Below are 22396 nucleotides of genomic sequence, written 5' to 3' on the forward strand. Positions count from 1 at the left end.
CCTTGTGGCATCATTTGAAGAGGCCACCTCTGCGCATGCTCTAAACTTAGATGGCTCGGTGGGAACCCAGGCTAGGCAGTACATCGGCCAGCCTAAACAGTGGTAGTACCGTAAAAAGTGTTGTGGTGGTAAGGGGTGAAATGGAATGTTCGCTGTGTTCAATTGTTGGCATTTTAAGCAAAGTAAGTACTGGCGATAATTTTAGTCTTGAAAAGTGAGATAAGGATATGTAATATTATTTAAGGGCATTTTATGTACACTTAGTAACGTATAGTGTTGTAAATAAAGTTGGGAAAGTAGTAGTTAAAATTTTGACTTCAGTATGAAGGGATCGAATGAGAAGCGGCGGAAGTTAATAAAGATGTAATGCACTGTGATTAATTTATCCTTAAGACGCCAGTCATTACTATCGCCGGGGGTGAGAAGATGTTTGGTTGATTCACGATAAAATTCATTGGATCCCTAATAAGGCTCTGGAATGTTCCTATGATCCCCCTAATTGACAGTTAATTGGCAGCCAATTCTTTTTATAGTCCTTCCTTTAGACTCTTTCTTGCTGTGGCATTCAGTTTTGACCCCACGGAGAAAGAGAATTGGTTAAACCACCTGCAAAATTGGCTGACATCAACTGTCAGGTCATCAATCACGTGACTGAAACGTGCAAAGATACACCGGCATCCTCATTTTTTGAACGGATAGTAAGCTGTGGACCGATTTTCTAAACCGTCAACCCGTACTATTATTTTAACGGTTCCACAGGGCGTAACTGGCCTGTCCATGATCAAGGAGCATTTCATTTGTTAAATTAGTTTATGAAAGTTAGTTGCTCTGTGATGAGCACCTGTTCCCGTTATCGGTATATTTCTTATAGCACATTTACTCAGGGAAGGGCATACAAAACAGTCATAAGGAAAATTCAAGTGAAACAAATTCATATTACTTGATTAGTTTTCCTTGCTAAAACAGCTGGTAAAGACACAGAGAATGCCCAACCACTGATGATTTTTTAATAAATCAGCAATAACAAGATAGTACATTCCCTTGAAAATAATGTCAAATAAAATAATTATTACAATTTGATTAAATTGATTTTATGTAAATAAAACGTTGTCTGGTCTTGTCAATAGCGTAAACCTTTTCGTAATAGGGATTGATCGCGATCTTTAAGGTAGGTCACTGTAGATTCTCGCTTCCTCATATTCAAATCATTCATTGACGAACCTAAGATTTTTTCTCGTATCACAAAATTACCACTTGACTCTCCTCCGCGAATATTCTGAGAGAAAGTTACAATTTAATCAATATACTTTCCGCTGTTCCCTAGGGCAAAATCCTTGTTTTTCGGACTGTATATCTAATTTTTATAAATTTTTGCGATGTTATTGTTTCTACTTTATCAGACTTTATTAAACAAACAAAAGACATCAAGAAAAAAAAGCCGAACGAAAAGCAAAATAGAAATCATTAAAAATCACAGGGAGGGATCCTTTCATTTTTCTAGCAAATTCTCGGCACTATTTGGTATCTGCGCATTTAGCCTGCCCTTTTTAGCACGTTTTACAACTGTAGCCAACAATCTGCAACATCATCAAACTTGTAATTGATCCAATTCTCTTGCTGAATTATGCAAGCCTTGCTTTTTTATTTCCATTCAGGAAAGTAACTCCTCTTTGCCAGGTGTTTAATACAAAAGGCTGTGTTTCATGATCAGTTTTAATTTTGTCTCTTACCAATCTTCTTTTTTTCAGCCTTCCGGTATTTCCATATTCTGTTTACCTAAAAGTCATGATAATTGCATTATAAACCTGCAAGACTTGTGCATTTCATTTAAAATGTCAAAATAGAGTTGTGGAGTAATTGGAAACGTGTTGTTAAGAAAACAAAATGTCAAAGCTGTATTGCTGTATCCAAATAGAAAAATAGAACGGTCAAGCGAAGATCACGGAATCATTAAATTAACATTTAATATTGATGATACAGATCTGTTCACAAAGGTTTCTGTGTTTCGGGCGGTGTTTTTCCATCAACAGAAAAGGGTGGGTTTAAATTTCTCTTCCTTTCTGTCTTGTTTGACTGTTTTGTCCTTAGGCAGGTAATTTATATGTTTCAGACGTTTACTGACTATACCTGATTTTGTCTCAAGATTCTCTTGACAGATGTTACTTCAAATCGAGTACCGATTTGCAATCGTCTTGTTCTTAGCGGCAAAGACAGCTGAAGGAGCCGAAAATGATGTTTTCTTTCAAATCAAAGAAAATATATTTTTCAGCTTTGGAGAAGAAAGCCTTTTGTGGTCGGGAACGGGTTCTTTGCTTTCCTGTTCTGTTTTGTGTATGAGGCAAGCCTCTTGCAGAAGTGTAAACTTTCTGGAAAACGCCGGACTTTGTTATTTTCTTCGTGACGAAGGGCAAACAAATTCAGCAACTGGGCGGCTTTTAGAGCGGGAGGGCTCTTTTTATTTAAAAAAGGTATTTCACGTTGATTTTTTCACATGTTATAGTTCTCGGATGACAACTTGCGTTCATTTTAGCATTGTCACGACCCAGAAAACCGTTGCTCGATCTTTCCCATCAGAGGGAAGGCTTTTACACAGCAAAACTGATTACTGTTTCCATCGTTTCAAGAGACAAAAACTCTAAAAAATTTAATTTCAGCCAAAAAAAAAATCAAGAAAAAGACCAGAGCGTTTAATTCATAGCGCGCCGAAGTAATTAAAAATGGAAAATATTAAAACGCATGAATATTCTTAAAGAGCAGCATAATCAATGGAGATACGCGTTAAAGAAAGTAGTTTGGTTTTATCAGCTGAGTTGATAATGTTAATTGGCCGCCTTCAAGAGATTTTAGAGCTGACGTCTCGAGCCATGGCCCCCCTTCAGCTTCAGAAATGTTGGCCAATTTACATTATCAGTTGATAAATCAAATTATCTTGTTGTAAACCCCACCGACTTAACGCCACCGCTCCTTTCGAAAATTACCCCCTTTAGTTAAAAAATGGAGATGACAAGACCAATTACCAGAAGTTCATTTCATAATAAAGCTTATCATCCAAAGCACATAAATTGTTCAGTTGTAAGCTGAAGCCACCAACAACTGAGAGCACACAATTGCTACCCAATGAGCCTTCAAGAACTTTGTACGCCTACATGCACGAGGTATGGGTATTAACTGATATGTATTGTTTGACTCCAATGCAGGTTGACCTCCCAGGAATAACCACTTCAACCCAAGGTGAGAGTGGAAGATTAGTGTTGATATTGGTAACTAGGATACAGATTTAAACTGTTATATTTAACTCTCTGCAGCCTATCGTTAGTATGCATATTCTACAGGCATACTGGTCTCTATACATTTCCTAAGGTACTGACAAATAATTTGTTTATCGATCAGGAGCTTCGTTAGTTGGTGATCATTTCCTTTATTTTCGTGATTCTGATTCAGGGGTGATTTTGTAATGAAAATTAGATGCCAGTCATTTATAGGGGTCAAATGATAAATGAACAATTGATAGCAGTTTTTTTAGCTGTAAACCCGCAGAAAAACATGACGCAAAAACTCGGAAGTTGGCCATTGCATGGTTTTGAAAGACTGTGATCGTGATATCAAAATTGTGATTTCGTAATAAAGTTGGCAAACATCGAAAATTTTAAAACTGAGTAATACTTGCTTGAATTATCGTTGAATGGTCAGATCGATGAGCAGGTGAGGGAATAAGAACTAGATGATGAATTGGGAACTGAGAACTGGTCTTCAATACAGAAATCTTTACAAAACCAGTTTTAATCATTACAAAAACCTGTCAAAACTTTGTGATCCAATAGGTCAAACCATTCCTTCGCACTCAGGTTCAAGCCAGCATTCAGTAGTAGGTCACTCGTGCCAGACCCTCCACAGGACGAATCCTACTTCAAACTCTGGTGTCTATTGGATTGATCCTTTTGGTGGATCTCGGGCCAACGCTTTCAGGGCTTACTGTGATATGGAGACTGATGGAGGAGGCTGGACACTAGTATGGAGCTATTCCTTTACTAATTACAGTCATTTTAACAGTAAATCGAATGCGATCACTCCGAGGCCAAACTGGCCGGTGAGATCTGAAGTAGATGTTCTTATCTCCACGACTCCTCCATTAAATGAAACAGACTACAACGCCATGAACTTCTCACTCTGGAAACAACTCGGCAGACAGGTGCTCATTAAGAGCAACATAAACAACTGGCTGGTGTGTCATCCGGGAAATGGCAGCTTGGTTGATTGGCAGGAAGGTGATGTAAACTGTACGATCATCAAACACGTGACTGACCCAAGTCACGAAGTGGTCCCCTCTAAGTTTTCACCTGACCAACAAAATCGGTATGGACCGCTGTTCTATGTGAGTGAGCACTCGCGTGGCTTTTATTACTATTTTGACGGTTACACAGGAAAGCATTGGCCTACCCATGATCCTCTGGGAACAAATAAGCCCAACCAAAAGAAAAATGTTCCTGATCCACATGGCAACATTTTTATTCGAGCCGAGTAGCAAAGACACAATAACAAACTCTTGCACACAAATACTTCAAGAGGTGATTAAATTCTTAAAACTTGATTGCATTACCCGGAAAATCATTACATTACCTGGCAAACAAATGACGAAAATCAATCAACGTATCAGCTAGATGGTGTTATTCTGATAGAACTCTTAACTCCTAGCGATACTTTTTCACTGAAAACAAGTTGGACTGGAAAGAAGAATTTCGGATCAGATTTTAGAAGCTAAAGGTTCACGCTTGATTCGCTCCTATGAGATGAGCACGAGCGAGATCTCCTACTTTGCGGAACACTCTATAGAGAACATGCGCCAATTGGTAACGCAATAAAAAATGTGTAACGCAAAACAACATTTAGTTTTCTGAAAGACAGTACAGTTAACACTCTAAACGTTAAAACTGATGTTAATCTGCACAGGATATCTATTACACAATCACTTCATTAAACATGTTTAGAACTACAGTTTGCGATGTAAACCTCAGATTACTAAACAGCTGTAGACTTGATGGGGGAGGGGTAAGGAGCACCTCTACATTTGACCTAATAGAGTTTGCCCTAACGACAGCTTTAGGCTTGATGGGGGAGGGGTAGGGAGCACCTCTTCATTTGACCTAATAGAGTTTGCCCTGCCTAATAGGATTTGGTAATCATTTCGGGCTTTACAAAGGGTATGAAAAAAAACAAACATTGGTTCCAACCTAACTAAATCTATACCTAGTGTGAATCCTTCTTTTCGTTCTTATCTTGGTGATAATAACCATCCTTCTATTAACTTAAAGCTCACCACAGCTAGTGAACTGGAAAGCATTTGTGGCATGTTCGCTTCAGAGAAGGCTCCTGGCTATGACAGTATCCCAATGCATGTCACTAAGTATTCATTTCACCTTATTTCTGCTCCATCGGCAGATATTATCAATCTATCTCTGCTAAAAGGCATTTTCCCGGACAAACTTAAAATCGCCACAATTATTCCCATCTTCAAAGCAGAGGATCCAAACTTTTTTGTAAACTACAGACATATTTCTATGTTGTCTAATTTTTACAAATTTTTCGAAAAAGTCATATGCAATCGCTCAGTAGAATTTGCTGAAAAAAAAAAACGATATACTTTACCGCTGTCAGTTTGGATTTCGGAAAAATCACTCAACATCGTACGCACTAATTCATTTGGTAAATAAAATAGCTTCTGCAATCGACCAACACGAAACAACGGTAGGTGTTTTCCTAGATCATTCCAAAGTATTTGACACTCTCGACCATCAAATCTTGTTTGCCAAATTGGAGCACTATTATATGCGTGACGCAGCTCTGCAGTGGTTTAAAAGCTACTTTTCTTGCCGCCAGCAATTTGTCCAATTCAATCAAGCTTGCTCTCCAGTGCAAACCATCAAGTGTGGTGTGCCTCAAGGTTCGAGTTTAGGCCCTCTATTGTTCATTCTATACATAAATGAGCTCCCTAATGCCTCTGAATTAATAGACCCTCTGCTTTTCGCTGATGACACCAGTATCCTTTATTCTCACTCAAACCCAAATTGCTTAGAATCCTTACTTAATGATGAACTCCAAAATATTGGTGTTTGGCTAAAATGCAATAAGCTCTCAGTTAATATAAAGAAAACTAACTACGTAATTTTAAACCCAGACAGAAGAAATTTAACTCCAGCATTTTTCTCTCCTTTGGAAGTAAACCCCTACAACAATCTAAAATAACTAAATTCTTTGGGGTCTATATTGATGATCATCCCACCTGAAAACACCATATCAGCTATGTATGTAAACAAATCGCTAAATCAATAGGTATTATGTTCAGGTCTCGCTTTTTCCTATCCTCTACAACCAAACTCACTTTGTACTACACCTTAATTTATCCTTATATCGTCTATTGTAACTGCGCCTGGTCGTCCACATACGTATCTAACTTAAACAGAATTTATTACTTGCAAAAGCGAGCTGTGCGGGCTATCACCAACTCAGACTATCGAGCCCATTCCGCTCCTTTATTCTCCAAACCAGGAATTTCATATATTTCCAAGTCAATACGCTTGAAATCGCCAAATTCATTTTTTATTATAGAAATAACTTATTGCCTCCATTGCTTCCTCAATCTTTTTGTAACGAATAGTCAAATTCACAACTATGGTACCAGAACAGCTAGTAATTGTCGAACGCATTTGTGCCGTACAAATCTCAAGCAATTTACAATTCTCTACCAAGGTCCTAACATTTGGAACTCTCTTCCTGTTTCAGTCACTCGTTCGACAAACCTTCTTAGTTTTAAGACGAAAATGCAAGAGTTTTTACTTAAATAATCACTGAATTGGCCTAGCCTTCCAGCTATAACTGCTGTAAATAGATATTTTGTATTGTGTAAATAAGGCAAATGAAAGATGATGTTGATGATGATGATGAATCAAAGAGTATGTAGGTTCTTCATCCAGCGTATTAAGCAGCCTGGATGAGTTGCTGTATCACGAGTCTAAACTGATTTGTTTTCTGTACCAAAAGGCTTAATGCCACTACCGAAAGAACATAGAACACCAAAGGTAAGTGAACATTACTTATCTGACACCGGCACACAAAACATATTTAAGGAATCAAAGGTGCAAAAAATGCGTGAGAGATATTTTAGTTCGAGCTTGAAAAAGTCATTAAACACATATTACTAAATTTAATAAATGCAACGAATAAATTTAAAGTATAGCATTAGATTGAAAGGATTACTTAATGAATAGCTGATGATATTTCAATATATTTTAACATAGTAAACGAAATTTCGAGCATTAAAAACATTATTTCTGCAAATATATTCGGCTGAATTTGACTTAAAATTCAAAATGTCTACCTCTGAGATGAGGCTGTTCCATCCGTCTTAAATGTTTACGAGATCTGATGGTGACTCTGTTTTAGCCGGACAGAAATTAAGCTTTTCATTCTTACAGTTTGCATTCAAAAAATCAATTATCAATCAATGCCAGATATCTAACAGGATAGAATTTTTACTGTAGATTTAATGGTTTTCTCTTTTTAAGATGAAATAGCACATTATAGTCTTTCCGGTGTTTCCACATTCTGTTTGTCTAGACGTTATGATGATTGCATTAAAAACCTGCAGGACTTGCGATTTTCATTTAAATGTCATAATAGAGTTGGGAGTAATTGAAAATTTATTGTTAGAAAACAAAATGTCAAAGCTATATTGCACCACTCAAATAGAGAAATACACTTTCAGACGAAGATCACAGAATCAGCAAATTTACAATTAACACTAACGATGCAGATCTATTCAGAAAGGTTTCTGACCGTCGCGCGGTGTTTTTCATAAACGAAAAGCGTAAGTAAATATTCTCTGCCTCTCTGATTTTTCTGCCATTTTCTCAACAAGTAGGCAATTTTTATTTTCATATGTTTACTAAATAAAAAAAATTTGTCGTAAGATTCTCTTGACAGATGCTATTTCAAGTCGTGTACCGATTTGCTTTCGTCTTGTTCTTGGCAAAGACGACTACTGAAGGAGCCGACCATGGCGTTTTCTTCCAAATCAAAGAAAACAGCTTTTTCGGTTTCAGTGAGGAAAGTCTCGTTTGGTCTGGCAAAACTGACTCTTTGCTTTTCTGTTCTGCTTTGTGTGGGCGGGAAACTTCTTGCAGAAGAGCAAACTTTCTAGAAAACCAAAGACTTTGTCACCTTCTTCGCGGCGAAATGCAAACAAGTTCAGCAGCTGGGCATCTTTACCAGCGAGATGGTTCTATATATTTAACAAAGGTATTTGCCATTGATGATAACTCAAAACACGATAATTTTAGCACTACCACCAACAAGTTCAACCCTCCTTCCTTCCCACCAAAGGGGAGGTTTCTTCACAGCGATCATGGTTACTTTCACCATCCTTTCACGAGAAAAACATTACGCAAAATGTAATTTTTGTTTAGGAAAAACTATGAACATAACAGGACTTTGGCGTTTTATTTACATTGCTCTGTAAGTCCAAAGAAAGAGAAATATCTCTAAAGATCGACGTAAATAAATTGAGATGAGTATTCGTTTCAAGCGTTAACCCTACGTCAGCTTTAGAAACTCTTTACGGTGACAGGTATACATTAACGACTCAGTTGATAACACCAAAATATCTTGCGATACCCCACACACACGCAGCACCACAGTTTCCTCAGAAAGCATGCATGATCAAAGCAAGTTCATTCAATATCAGTTTCTTTATTCAAACACCCATAAAACGTTCGGTTAAAAGCGGAAGCCAAAAGTGTAAAGATACACTGTGCCAATGGGCCTTTAGGAATTCCTTAAAGATGCACATGGCATGAAGTATGGATGTTAATTGAGATGTTTTGTCTAACGCCAATACAGGTTGACCTACCAAAAACATCCGGCTCATCCCAAGGTAAGACTGAGACGCAAATTGTTTGAATTGGTAGCTATAACACTGATGTAAACTATCATTTAGCATTATCAACTGAGTTAATACCGTAAATTGGCTACCGCAAAGAGTTTCAAAGCCACAACGCAACGTCAGCTTTGAAACTCTATACAGTGGCCAATTTACGTTATCAATTTAGTTGATATTACCAAATTACCCTTTTATACGCTCCCACCGACGCGGCACCATTAGGAAATATTTATGAAACCTAGTTTTAATCTTTAAACATCCTGTCATCCTCTCTCTAAATTTCTTGGACCAGGTCAAACCACTCCTTTGCACTCTGGTTCAACCCGGCATTCAATAGGAAACTCGTGCCAGACCCTCCTCAGGAAATATCCCACTTCCCCTTCGGGTGTTTATTGGATTAATCCAAGTGGTGGATCTCAGGCCAATCCTTTCAAGGCTTACTGTGACATGGAAACTGATGGAGGAGGTTGGACTCTTGTATGGAGTTATTCCTTCACTAACTACCGTCATTTTAGGCGTAAATCAAATGCGATCACTCCGAGGCCAAATTGGCCGGTGAGATCTCAAGCGGACGTTCCTATCTCCGCAACTCCTCCATTAAATGAAACAGACTACAACGCCATGAACTTTTCACTCTGGAGGCAACTCGGCAGACAGGTACTCATCAAAAGCAACATAAACAATTGGCTGGTGTGTGATCCGGGAAGTGGCAGCTTGGTTGATTGGCAGGAAGGTGGCGTCAACTGTACGATAATTAAACAGGTGCCGGATGATCCGAGTAACACGTTGGTTCCTTCCCTTTTTTTTCCAAACAAGTCGCCCCAAAGCCATGGACCACTGTTCTCCTTGAGTGGGCCGTGGAACACCGTGTACTACTATTTTGATGGCTCTACCATGAACCACTTTCCTACCCATGATCGTTCCGGAACAAACTCGCCCAACCAAATGAGAAATGTTGTAACTCCACATGGTAATATTCTTATTCGAGGCTTATAGCCAAGGCAGACTGTAACAAATGAATTCTCACACATATGACGAGGGCTGATTACTTTCTTCGTTCATATCAATAAACTACCTAGCAAACAAGTGATAAGAATCGATGAAATGATCAGCTGTCTTATTCTATCTTGCCTCAAATTCTGATATGCTTATAGCAGCGAAAAGTAAGAATTTTGTACCTAATATTAAATCTGATGCTTTAGGCATTTTCAAGGGTTAGACGAACACGAGCGAAGTGTTCGCTAGGTTCATCATGTAAAATCAATTGATTGTCCACCTGGATTCCTTTTTTTAGAGCAATTTTCAATTGGGTGTCGATATTTATCCACGATTGCTTTGTCGGTTTACAGACGATTCCTCGTAACTTGAGAAAACCGAAAAAGACTCTAATTACCTTGAAACAAAAGTGAACAGCTAGAAATAAGAAGTAGAGAGTGGGGAGGGAGAGGCAAAATCATGCAATAATGCAAAAGCATGTAAAATCCAGGTATAAACAAATCCTACGGCGAAATTCCTTTCGTGAAGGCGTTGAGGAATAATTCTTAATAGATATTCCGGTGTATACACAATCAGGAACCGGTGAAACACATCGTAAAGTCCAATAACTGAATAAAAACTGACAATCTGAAAGAGAGAGGTTTTCACTATTGTGGCATTATTTGAAGAGGCCACCTCTGCGCATGCTCTAAACTTAGATGACCGGGTGGGAACCCAAGCTGGTCAGAGCATCGACTAGCCCAGAGAATGGTAGTACTGTAAATAGTGTTGATGTGTTAAGGGGAGAAATGGAATGTTCGTTGTATTCAATTGTTGGCATTTTAAGCAAAGTAAGTACTGAGGGTAACGTTTGTCTTGTAAAGTGAGACAAGTGCGTGTAATATTATCTAAGGGCATTTTATGTTATCCTAAGAACGTATAGTGTTGTAAATAAAGTTGGGAAAGGTTATGACTACAGTATGAAGGGATCGAAAGAAAAGGCGAAACTTAATAAAGATGTAATGCACTGTGATTAATGTATCCTTAAGGTGCCAGTTCGAGCTCATTACTTAATTAATGGGCTTCTGACGTCAGTCATTATTTATCGCCGAGGGTGAGAAGATGTTTGGTTGATTTACGATAAAATTCATCGGATCCCCTCAGAAGGCTCTGGTTTTGATTACATGCATTTTAACACAACACACAACGTCAGTTTTTGAACCGAATACAGGCTATGGACTAAAATTCATAGCCACCTACCACTACTGACACTTAAATGCTTACATAAGGCGCACCAGGCCTAACCTTGATCCATGTGGACATGACGAGCGCAATCAATTGAATGGGGTCGCTAAGCCTCACAGGAACAGTTTTATTCGCTAAGTTATGAACTTTTTTGTTACTACTTTTTTTTCGTTCTGTTTTGTTTTGTAATTTTTCTCCACAAATAACGTTTATGTTTAACATAATATCAGTGAGCGATAAGGAATGATAAAACAGAATTTAAATTTTGTTTCATTCACTGAGCGTTGCTAAGGGACCATTAAAAATAAGTCATAAAAGTGACAAAAGATTTTATGTTTACAAAGTTATTTGAAAACATTTCTCGGTTTGTCATACCTTGCCTGAATTGGACCTCTCCAGGCATCAAATTAATATTTCATAATTAAATTAGTTTAACTGCCCTAGGATTCCGTGCAAGGCGCGATTTCACTTAATAATTTAGTAGCTATACAAAGTTCTTTAAGGGAGTGATCTCCATTTGAATTAGAGTTGAACTGTAGCATCTAAAAGAAGGGAAATATTCGTGCGCAAGCTACAAAACAGCTTACGATCCTGCCTGATTCAGAATGGAGGTATGATTTAAGCAATTTATCACAAATTATGGTCTATGAAACTGCCTTTTATGACATAACGCTTCTCCCAATTTTGAGACAATGTGTGAAAAAACAAACTTTGTTTGAAAAGTTCCCTGCAGCGGAGAAAGCTGTCAGAACACAAAATAGTACTCAATGCAAAAACAAGCTTAAAATCCCGCGAATAGAAACAAGTATCTTTCACTGTTACGATACATGTAGCTACGTTTAATGATATCAATCCTACAAAAACAGAGAACACCTTGGTCTCACTCGAAAATACTTAAAGTGAACGAGATAAAGGAAGATCTTTTAGTTTGAATGCCAGAATTGTAAGCTGTCTAAACTAGCTTTCTCACTTTTTTTTTCATAAAGCCTACGTCAATTATGTTGCTGCTTGTCTCAACATCATTTATAACTCAAGACTTTACAAGACCACTTACACAAATTGTTTTAAAAATTTTAACATTTCTAATCATTTTTTCGACTCTTGACGCGCCAATGTTTAATTTAAAAACACGTACACGGGAAAGAAAATCTGCGAAAAAAGAAGGCAATTAAAAACAAACAATCTATGAATTCATAAATCCAAATTACAAGGGTGCATCAACTCTCGTCGTTACTTCTTTCTTTGACAGGTTATGGCGGGGATGTTTCTGTTCCTCTTGATCATCACGACAAAAGTACAAGCAGAGTTGTTTGGGTTTCACTTTCAAATCAAAGATGGCACTTCGTTCTCGAAGGAAAACACCCTTTGGACCGGAAAGACAGGCTCTATTGTGTCTTGTTCCCACTTGTGTGCGAGGCGCGAAGCTTGTAAAATTGCCATGTTTTGGGTAAATCAAAGAACTTGTTCGCTACTTGATACAGCACAAAGAGAAGAAGGCCAGAAACGACCCCAGCAAGATGACGTGTTCTACCTTGAAAAAGGTTTGGTAACATGAAATTTATTTCTTTACAACGCCTTGACTTTTTTAAAATAATTTTGTGAAACTGCAAAATGCTAAGTGCTCTAGAGATAAGAAGATTTTCATGGTAACCACTAGAACCATAAAGCGAGTTGACACCTCGTTTCGAAAGCGTGAAAAGTTTTTTGCTGTTGTCTCTTTTTCCATAGATTTTTGTTAACTTTCTTTATTTGTTGTCAGTGTTGTTCTCTTCCGTTCATTCTCTTTGTTACCTCGTGCTTCCTTGACAGTTCTTTGATTCAATTCCAACAGATCAATTTGCCTCAAGTTTCTAACTCACTAGGTAAGTAGAGCAGTCTCCATCTCAAATAGAGAGCCTAAAATTTCACAATTTCTCAATCTACAAGAACAACAAAGTTGCAGAACTAAGGCTAATGGACTCACTGCTTCGGACCCAATTTTTTAAAAGATAGCACGAAAACTCCCATTGGAAGGGATGGTAATGGGATGTAGATACTAATCAATCATAAGTTACTCTCCAGTATTTCTTACGGCTGCATGTGAGACGACATTTCGCCGGCAACCTGTGTGGGTTCTTACTTTACAACTATAAACATCGAAAAACCAAGAGTGAGTGTTTGGTAGAACGATGTGAAACGAACAAAGAAACAATGAAATAAAGAATTACTCAAAGGCAACAGAACAAGACTCCACTAAATTTTTCTCCAGTCTTGGGGTAACGTCTCCCCCCCCCCCCCCTTTTTAAAAGATGATTGGAAACTAGTTAGGACTTCATTGACTAAATACTGCTTACACTAAAGAATCGCATCGAGGTGTAGACTTCCCGCAAACAGCGTTCCATTCGAGTAGCTAATAATGAATGACGAGGTGGTCTCTCTATTTTCTCCCTCAAAAAACAAAACAAAACAAAACAAACATAATAATAAAACTAACACTAGAAATTATCTGTGCTTCCAGGCACTACTCAATCGTCAGCGGTTCCCTCGTGCCAGTCCCTCATCAGTCAAACTCCTCCTCCCCCTTCCTCGGGTGTTTATTGGATTGATCCTGTTGGTGGGCTCCAAGCTAATGCTTTCAAAGCTTACTGTGACATGGAAACTGATGGAGGAGGCTGGACTCTAGTGTGGAGTTATTCTTTCACTAATTACAGCTTTTTCAGAGAAAGTTTCAATGCAGTGACACCCAGACCCAACTGGAATGTGAAAGCTGAAGCAGATGTTCCCATCTCTTCTGACCCTCCATTACACGAAACAGACTACAACGCCATGAACTTCTCACTCTGGAAACAACTCGGCAGACAGGTCCTCATCAAGAGCAACATAAACAACTGGCTGGTGTGTCATCCGGGAACTGGCAGCTTGGTAGATTGGCAGGATGGTGACATCAACTGTCGGATCATCAAATATGTGACTGCCACGTGCAGAGAGACACTTGCACCTTCGGTATTAAAAGTGAGTACAGGCAATGGACCGAAATTCCTAAACACCCAATTTTACTATTATTTCGACGGTTACACCGGGCGTTCCTGGCCAACTAATGATCCATGCGGACAAAACTGGTCCAACCATTTGAAAGGCGTAGCTGAGCCTCATGGAAACATTTTCATTCGTTAGTCAATGAACTTTTGCACTGATATATGTTTTACATTTACAGGCAAACGAGATCTCTAGGGTCAGGGATGATCTATTTTCCCCTTTTCATATTTTCAAAGAGTTCATTAACGAAGCTCAGATTTAATTCTCATGTAGCAAAATTGTCACTCGACGCTCAATCGCGATGCTTCCCCTTCCGTTGAAACGTTTTCTGCCGGTCTCAAGGGATGACCTTCAAGTTTCCTTCTCTTTTGGACCGGATATGGCGCCATCTAATCTTTACTGTGGGTGCTAGATGGCTCCAGCTATGGCGTTCTAACGAGATGAAAACCTTCCACCTTTTTTTTAAGCAAATAGTCAACCATATACGTCGTTTTAGGCTCGTAAATTGGCAATAGCCTGCTTTGGCTAAAAAAGTATACAAAGATATTTATTCTGCTTTGACGGTTAAGAATATATGAAAGTCATATATTTGAACTGCGGATAAAAACATGAATGAAAGTTATCCTCGCAGTGATGTGCACTACTTGGGCAGTAGTGAAAATAAGGCCTGAAAAAAATTCAGGCCTGTACGGGATTTGAACCCATGACCTCTGCGCTGCACCGGTATCGCAGAGGTCATGGGTTCAAATCCCGTACAGGCCTGAATCTTTTTCAGGCCTTATTTTCACTACTGCCTAAGTAGTGCACATCACTGCGAGGATCACTTTTATTCTGCTTTATTTGTGATGAAAACGCCCCTGCAATAATCACCTCACACAAGATTATAGCGTGATATAACGCAATCCTCGACCAATCAGGGCACGTAAATCTCTGTAATCACTTGAGAAATTACATTAAAACACGATTTTCTCCAGACTATTAGAGGAGTAACAAGCGATCACATGTGGTCTAATCCTCTGCGTGAGGGAATTGCTGGAAAGGCTGTGACCAACGTTTCGACAACCCGAGGGAAAGTCACGATTTACATTTAAGGGATGTCTTTACGGGTTGTCTTAAATTTAGGGGTTGTCACTGTTGTAGATAAGGAAATGTGTTGAACAGAGTATTTCAAACCCCTTTACACCTTAACGTCAGGATGCATGTTCTCCATACTGTTTTTCATACATTTCCTAAGGATCTGACGAGGAAAATTTGTTGACCAGTCAAGAGCATCTTCAGTTGAGGATCGTTTCCTTTATTCTGACATTGTAAGGGTGATATATTAGGGGTGATAATGTGGGGAGAAATTGGAAGCCACCCACTCTTGGGGGTTAAGGAGTTACATAGTAAAACAGTTGTAAAATAAAGAAAACAGATATTCAATAGAAATGATCCATTCATGGCTGTACATGTAAATCAACAATTGAGTTTTTGTGTTTCCTAACATTATCACCTATCTTCTCTAATTACCTAAAGTCCAGTCTGTCTAACTACTAAGCACTTTTCTCTTCTTGGATGTGTTCATGTAGGGTCGTAGCCTCCATTCCACATCAGCTTCATTCTGATCAACTGTTCCAAGCTTGATTTCATAAACTGAAAGGGAAAAGGATGCAATTCTCAACCCTTTCCTAGCCTTAAGTTTGTGGTAAATGCTTTAGACACTGAACACTTTCGCAAGGATTTTAATAACTTTTTTCATAAGCGGCTGTTGTTGGCGGCTGTGCAAGGAAAAGGGGCCGTTAGGCGAAATCAAAGCGCGAGAGCCTTCTCGCAACCAGCGAGTGTTTTCGAGGAGGCCTTTTCAAAGAAGTTACTTTACGTTTTCCCTTAACCTATTTGTTCATTTGCGAGGGCAAAATCTTGTTTACGTGGAGAGGGCATCGAAGGGCGCTCAAAGTGTTGTTATCCTTTTTCCCCGACGACCAAGACTCTTTCTGGTGACCGTTTTATGATTCTAGGTCTCCCAATTATGACTTTGCAAAGAGCCGAGCTTGCTACCTTGCTTTTCCTTAGAGGATGGCACTGCATAAGTGACAAATTTTAACTCAGTTACAAAAATTACCTTTCATTTCAAATCGTGGCCCTACTTCTGCTAATTCAACCTGTCCATCGACTTTCTTGTATGTGTGGTGCCTGGTAGAAAAGAAAATTGGTACAATGTTTCAAATAAATTAATACTACACACCTACTAAGAAATTTTATACTGACTGTCGAAAGTAACAAAGGATTACTTTGGTTTTTCTCGACTTCAATTTGGTCCCGAAACTTCGCACAATCCTGTCGATGCGACACGACCCAAAACTCTCGTTATTTCCCTCAGCTGCAACCATTAAAGCTGAGAATTCTCCAATCTCTGAACTAAATTCACAATTTTCAAAGGTATTTTAAGACTAATGAATGTCAGGTATCGCTTTGTTTTTAATTTACTTCGCAATGGTCCTGAAAACTTACGCCACTTTTTCGATCAATCAGATTCAAAGCAAAAGATAATCGCGACTTGGTCACCCGCGTTTCCTCGCGCTTCAAACAGTTTCCTTGATGCCACTTTCAATTCTTATTCGTTCCTTGTGGAATTGTACTTTGTTCTTGAGCGCTTTTCTATTGAGTATCGTACATCCAAAACCAAAGGAATCACAACGGCCAACCAGAAGAAAGAAGAATAATTTTAAGAGCCAATGCGGAGAACTCAAAGTAAAAAGAACCAAACTGCCTGAAGCGCGGGAAGACGCGGGTGGCCAAGTCGTGATTGGTTTCAGTTTTGCATCTGATTGGCCAAGAATGTGGCACGAGTTATCCGCACAAAGCACCGAGCAGAGTAAAGCTATATCAATGCAATGCCGGATTACTTTCGACGCTCTTTTGTTAAATTGCTCTTCATCTACAATTCGATGTGCTGAACACCTATACAATCTCTAACCTGAATGAGATATAGTCTTCTTGGTTTGCAAATGTGATCACTCTTTTGCTCTCGTCTTTAGGAACTGGATATAAATACTTTAGAATACTTTTGACCTATTAAAAGAAAAAAAAGAGCATAATAAAAATGCCACAGCCTTTCATAATACTTATCTCTTGGTGTATCTATGCACTACGCGTGCCACATTGCAGGAGCATAACACATGCAGGTACATATCAACTTCAAAGAGATTGGCATGAAATGAAAACAACTGTCTCTGTACCGTATACATATCAAGGAGTTTAAGAAAACCACGACGGCAACGGCAACGTCACAAAAAAAAAAGGTCTAATAAGCAGAACAATGGCTCTGCGTCCCCTGCAAAACAACAACGTGAAATGACCAAACTTTGCGTTGTCTGGAGAACGTGAGCGACGACGGCTATTTTTTTTAATTTCTTTTTCTAATTTAACGCTGTGTTCCATATTCAAGTTTCGAGAGTTTTGACAGCGAGAAACAACCTAAATGACTTTAGAGCGTCGCGAGATTCGTAAGTAAACCATAAGTTCACTTTTTAATCGACGTTGTCCACGGCGTCGACGTCGTCGTTTCTTTAACTCCCTAATCACACATATCGTGGTGTTATATGAGGAAAGTGGGATAATCCATCAAAAAATGGGCAAAAGTGTTGCATAACTCAAGGCTGTCATTAGGAGCCCGTGAGTAGTGGGAACCTGCTGGCTGTAAGATAATTTTGCCCCCTGCACTTTGTGAATTGTGATGAAGGAAAAGAAAAAAAAGTAATTTTGAACTGATTCTAACATCAACATCTGGCTGAAAAAAGGACTGAAGTATATCCCAGAATGCTAGAAATCACGTCTAAGAGATTTACATGTATAAATTTATATTTTTCATGAGCTAGAGCACCCCGTTCGGCTTGTTTAAAGCTAAGTTAAGATAACCCTAGGACAGTGTGAAATCTGATTTCAGATCTGCAAGCTTTCAAAGAAAATTCAGTATACTTCTTTTGGTCAACAATTTAATGATAGGATGCTCCACACAGAATAGAGAAAATAACCCCAAAAGAGCTTTTGAACAAAGGAATAAAGAGACCTGGATAAAAATTTAATCTTGGGTTAGCGCTAGTTGGCCTTCGAACAACTGGGCCCTGATTATTTCCAAACTTACCCCTTTCACTCTTTATTCCTTTGTTGTTGACTGAAAGAAGTATACTGAATTTTCTTGAGACGTGATTTCTAGCATTCCGGGATATATTTCAGTCCTTTTTTTCAGCCAGATGTTTATGTTGGAATCAGTTCAATCAGTTTTTCTTGTCCTTCATCACAATTCACAAAGTGCAGGGGGCAAAATTATTTTTTAGCCAGTAGGTTCCCACTACTCACAGACTTAGCGCTAGTTGGCCTTCGAACAACTGGACCCTGATTATTTCCACACTTACCCTTTCTCCAAGTTTCGAATTGAAGTTATGAAAAATCAAATGCGGGTATGCCTCTGACATGGTGCCAATTTTAGGAATATCATGTCTCATGACTGTGTTTGATAAGGTGAAATAAGCCGTGGGACCAAATGGGAGATGGGAAACAACCAGACCATCTGCAAAGGAATGTGGTGCAAAATTGTTAACATCCAAATTCTTCACACAATATTAACACATTATCCAGCAAAATAGCAATAAGAACTGACAAAAGCATCAGATAGGACACCATCTTAGCAAAGCTTTTGTAAAAAAAATAATAAATTTAGAGATAATCTTGTCACCTGCCCTTCATGCTGAGGGTGTGGGGGTTGCACGAACTGATGTGATTTTTAGTTTAGCTGTGATAGGAACATAAATAAAAGTAATGGATCATGCATGTTGTCATATCAAGAGATGAATCGACCACTGAAGTCAAGCAGGATTTCTTCAAGACATGATGTATTTTCAAGCTGATATCACCAAAGAGGTATCTTTGCTGTATTGATTTGCTGAATAGTAACGAGATTTCTTATGGGATACAATGGATTTTTGTGTTTGAACAAAACTACCTTTAGTTAATTGGCTCTGTAACTGCATATATTTTCTTTGAAATAGCTGGTAAAATAATTATTTGAAGAGCTGGTTAAAATAACCAGTTCCAAGCTTTTAAACAGAGCCATGCCAGGCCAGGGTTTTAACAGTCTCTTTGCTAGCCTCATCGAGGCATCAACATATACTTGTGTGAATAGGGGTTAATAAATTCTAGTTTGCAATTAAATAGCAAATATCTGCAGTACTGGTTGAAGAATACTGCTAACTGACAATACTCAAAGAATACGTTAAAATGAACCATTAAAAAATATCTCAAGTTCATTCACTAGCCAGCTCCAATGAATGAGCACTCAGAAAAGAAAAGATGTTAATTTTCACTTTGACAGGTCCTGCATCAAAAGAATTTGAAACATTTTGTAATAAAAAGGGAAAACTTTCCAAGGCATACCTGGTTCTCCTCTGTGCTCATGAACCAATATTAAGTCTGTAACTTCATTAGCTCTACAAGCCTGAATCAGTTGACTCATCACATAGTTACCCCGATTCAATCGCTGACTGTTAGGAAAAATTAATCGTAGCTCCTGTGGGGTAAAAGAAATAGGTGTTAAGAAGTATAAGATACCAGTTTAAGCAATAAAAATTTATTATCAGTAGATCTAACTTATAGTGCACGCCATGATGGAAATAGGTGTTAAGAAGTATAAGATACCAGTTTAAGCAATAAAAATTTATTATCAGTAGATCTAACTTATAGTGCACGCCATGATGGGTCAATTACACTTGTCCACTCTGTTAAAAGGACCACTTCAATTTAAACCTGTTTTAGTAGCCAAGCAATATGTGTATTTTTATTGTTTGCCTTTATATAGCACCTTTTTCAATAGAAAAATGAAAATCATTTTGGTAGTTCATCTGTTTTCTTTGAGTTTGGGATTGTATCCTGCTAACAAATTAACAAAAATTTCAAATTGACTTGTTTTACTTTCAATGCAAATCCAACAGTTATAACCATTTCAAACGACTTGAAATCCAGCCTAACAAGTTGTTGGTCCTGAGTTTCAATCACTTGATTTTCTTGACAAAAGTAACACAAATGAGTTCTAGAACTACCAAGACCCAAGGGATACACATGCTGCAGTTTCAACTAAAAGCTAGTCATCAGTAGCCTTCCACTGCCTGTAAGATCTCTCACTGCCGTCTGTTTAGCCAGGGAGCATATTCTTATCTTTGAATTTTCCCTTACAACACAGCTTTGTTTTGCACCATTGGCACCCACTTCTGCAAAGTGTTATGGAAACCTTGCACGTGTCTGTTCAATAATACCATAGTTATTACCTTAGCAAACTGTTTCAGCCTTGAGCTTGGGCTGTGAGATGTTGTTATCATTATCTTGGGATCTCGCACTCCCGCCCAGGCATATTCATCATCCTGGTGAGAGCCAGTCTCTAAACATACACAAGTAAACAACTGATTACCATATTATCCTTTTGCAAACAGTCGGTACAGTAAAGGATTCAGAGGGAGGATCTGAATGTCTAAACCCCCTCCTCCACCCCCCTTGTCAAACCTGCAGATTCTTTAACCCTTTCACCCCTTAAGTGATTAACATGTAACTTCTCCATACATTAGATTCATAAATTATCCAGAAAACAGGTAATAAGCATATTCAAATTTATCAGGTAGTTGTTATATTGATCTAACACCAAATTCTCATCCCTGATTTTAAAAGAATGGATAGCAGCTAGCAGGGAGAATTAACAATCAGATCTTGAAAGTTAAAATGTTAATGAAAAGTTTGGTCACAAGTGAATGACATAAACACTAGATCATTTCAGTTCAATCTTAACATCTCATTATTGTGTGTGAAATTAAAGAACAATATTTTGAAAAGATTTGTGGATCACTGTCAGCATCTGAGCAACTACACACCTACCCCTCCCCCAAACCAACAACAGAAAACTGATGACCAGTTGGGGTTAAGGTTGGGTTAGGGGAGGGGAGGGGAGGGGTAAGGGTGCAGTTGCTTATGTACTGATTCGTTTTTATTCCCTGTTTTTGCTATACAGAACCTGTCAACAAAAACAATAATAAAACAGTAATTGCTATCAACACTTATTGTTTAAACAAATCACAGCAACATCAGTATTCTCACCTTCATGTTTCTCATCATCAAATTCAATGGCCTTTCTTAGTGCAGCTTCATCCTTCCTCAACTCTGTTGGAATTGGCTTTCCCTCTGGAAAGGCAAATAAAGAATGACTTGACATTCTATGCTAAAAGTAACTTCAGATGAGAGTATGCAACTAAGCACCAACATTCTTGACCTCATTATCATAAAAATACAAACTGTTGTTGTGTGCAAGATCAAAAGCATGCACAGGTGGTTGTTTTTTAATTAGCCATGATATCCAAGGCTGTAGTATTTCATCCAGTGCACTACTGAACTGTTCTTACCACATTTTGACATTTGTGATTTGTTACTGAACAGACGTAATACAACAGGAAATCTGTTTGTTAAACAATAACTAAAATCAGGATATTTGCATTATGTACCATGAGTGTGTTCCATGTAGGTGTTCCAAGAACTAAGACCATCACTTCGCTTGTCTGCAGAGTATGGCAGATGCCCGCGTGATTTTATCCCCTCTTTTCATACATTTCACACGGAAGAATTTCCTTTGCAATTGCAGGCACGAGTTTTGGTTGAGTTCTGCCATACTCTGAAGACCTTGCATTTCAAAGACAGCGATTTCGATAAAAGTTAAGACAAGAATATAGACTTTCATTTCTGTCATAGATCGTGAAATACCTTCATATTCAATGAAACTTATGCATGGTACATTTCTCGTCGAATAAAAGCTTCCTTCGCTTACCTTCCAAAGCAGTCTTCAACTTTTTCTTTCTCTCATAAGTCACTCGTTCCTTGTCCTCGGTGGACTTTCGATAAAGGTATTCTCTCCTGAGCCTTGCCTGTATCCTTAACTGCTTATAAACAATAAAAAGACCCTAATTAGTTTGGTTAAAAGAGCAAAATATGCGAACGTAAACATCAAAACGAAACACACGTGTAAAACCCACCATCTTAGATCTTGTTCGTCTCCAGGAACGCGCGGATAAATTACCGCTTAGCAGCCAGGCCAGAATGGATATTCCCTGATTTTTGTTTGGTTTTGGTTTTTTTTTCTCTTTAACCGATTTGCTTCCTAAAAAATTCATGATTTCACGAATGTTTTGCTCTTGTGTTTATATGTTTTTCCTTTACAAT

At 38.4% G+C, this 22396-nt stretch overlaps 4 protein-coding genes and 1 long non-coding RNA gene across 6 annotated transcripts; 3 read left to right on the forward strand and 2 right to left on the reverse strand.

Annotated features, from left to right (window-relative positions):
• Window positions 1–1835: 1835 nt before the first annotated feature.
• On the forward strand, window positions 1836–4992 carry LOC149046008 (uncharacterized). The gene is made up of 4 exons (XM_089206332.1): window positions 1836–2036; window positions 2144–2468; window positions 3198–3231; window positions 3822–4992. Exons 2-4 carry the CDS (start codon window positions 2157–2159, stop codon window positions 4520–4522), a joined length of 1047 nt encoding a protein of 348 aa, XP_089062458.1. The 5' UTR covers window positions 1836–2036; window positions 2144–2156; the 3' UTR covers window positions 4523–4992.
• Window positions 4993–7324: 2332 nt separating this feature from the next.
• LOC113685967 (uncharacterized) lies at window positions 7325–10579 on the forward strand. 2 transcript variants are annotated; one of them, XM_089206333.1, is made up of 4 exons: window positions 7325–7861; window positions 7965–8292; window positions 8893–8926; window positions 9225–10579. In XM_089206333.1, the coding sequence occupies exons 2-4, from the start codon at window positions 7978–7980 to the stop codon at window positions 9926–9928; spliced, it is 1053 nt and encodes a 350-aa protein (XP_089062459.1). In that variant the 5' UTR covers window positions 7325–7861; window positions 7965–7977; the 3' UTR covers window positions 9929–10579. The 2 variants fall into 2 exon arrangements, with proteins under 2 accessions (XP_089062459.1, XP_089062460.1); XM_089206334.1 differs by having other exon boundaries at window positions 7978–8292.
• Window positions 10580–11962: 1383 nt separating this feature from the next.
• On the reverse strand, window positions 11963–13766 carry LOC149046009 (uncharacterized). Its single transcript, XR_016186571.1, has 2 exons — window positions 13486–13766; window positions 11963–12683 (listed from the first exon to the last, which is right to left on the reverse strand). It is a non-coding gene; the product is annotated as an uncharacterized LOC149046009 (long non-coding RNA).
• Window positions 13767–13783: 17 nt separating this feature from the next.
• LOC149046010 (uncharacterized) lies at window positions 13784–14861 on the forward strand. Its single transcript, XM_089206337.1, has one exon. The coding sequence runs from the start codon at window positions 13784–13786 to the stop codon at window positions 14303–14305; it is 522 nt and encodes a 173-aa protein (XP_089062463.1). The 3' UTR covers window positions 14306–14861.
• Window positions 14862–15440: 579 nt separating this feature from the next.
• LOC113685952 (U3 small nucleolar ribonucleoprotein IMP4) lies at window positions 15441–22362 on the reverse strand. The gene is made up of 9 exons (XM_027203544.2): window positions 22210–22362; window positions 22005–22113; window positions 21284–21367; window positions 20467–20576; window positions 19580–19712; window positions 18562–18716; window positions 17124–17218; window positions 16269–16339; window positions 15441–15799 (listed from the first exon to the last, which is right to left on the reverse strand). The coding sequence occupies exons 1-9, from the start codon at window positions 22345–22347 to the stop codon at window positions 15693–15695; spliced, it is 1002 nt and encodes a 333-aa protein (XP_027059345.2). The 5' UTR covers window positions 22348–22362; the 3' UTR covers window positions 15441–15692.
• Between the last annotated feature and the right edge of the window lie 34 nt (window positions 22363–22396).

This window comes from Pocillopora damicornis, chromosome 5 (genome assembly GCF_964200805.1).
Source record: "Pocillopora damicornis chromosome 5, jaPocDami1.2, whole genome shotgun sequence".
In the NCBI taxonomy this organism is placed as follows: domain Eukaryota; kingdom Metazoa; phylum Cnidaria; class Anthozoa; order Scleractinia; family Pocilloporidae; genus Pocillopora; species Pocillopora damicornis.

Coding starts and splice junctions, on each gene's coding strand:
- LOC149046008 (XM_089206332.1), top strand. CDS start 2,157: ATGTTACTTCAAATCGAGTACCGATTTGCAATCGTCTTGTTCTTAGCG. Junction 2,469..3,197: donor GCTCTTTTTATTTAAAAAAG/GTATTTCACGTT, acceptor ACTCCAATGCAG/GTTGACCTCCCAGGAATAAC. Junction 3,232..3,821: donor AATAACCACTTCAACCCAAG/GTGAGAGTGGAA, acceptor GTGATCCAATAG/GTCAAACCATTCCTTCGCAC.
- LOC113685967 (XM_089206333.1), top strand. CDS start 7,978: ATGCTATTTCAAGTCGTGTACCGATTTGCTTTCGTCTTGTTCTTGGCA. Junction 8,293..8,892: donor GTTCTATATATTTAACAAAG/GTATTTGCCATT, acceptor ACGCCAATACAG/GTTGACCTACCAAAAACATC. Junction 8,927..9,224: donor AACATCCGGCTCATCCCAAG/GTAAGACTGAGA, acceptor TTCTTGGACCAG/GTCAAACCACTCCTTTGCAC.
- LOC149046010 (XM_089206337.1), top strand. CDS start 13,784: ATGGAAACTGATGGAGGAGGCTGGACTCTAGTGTGGAGTTATTCTTTC.
- LOC113685952 (XM_027203544.2), bottom strand. CDS start 22,347: ATGAATTTTTTAGGAAGCAAATCGGTTAAAGAGAAAAAAAAACCAAAA. Junction 18,717..19,579: donor TGAGCACAGAGGAGAACCAG/GTATGCCTTGGA, acceptor ATTCCTTTGCAG/ATGGTCTGGTTGTTTCCCAT. Junction 15,800..16,268: donor GCCACGATTTGAAATGAAAG/GTAATTTTTGTA, acceptor TTTCCCTTTCAG/TTTATGAAATCAAGCTTGGA.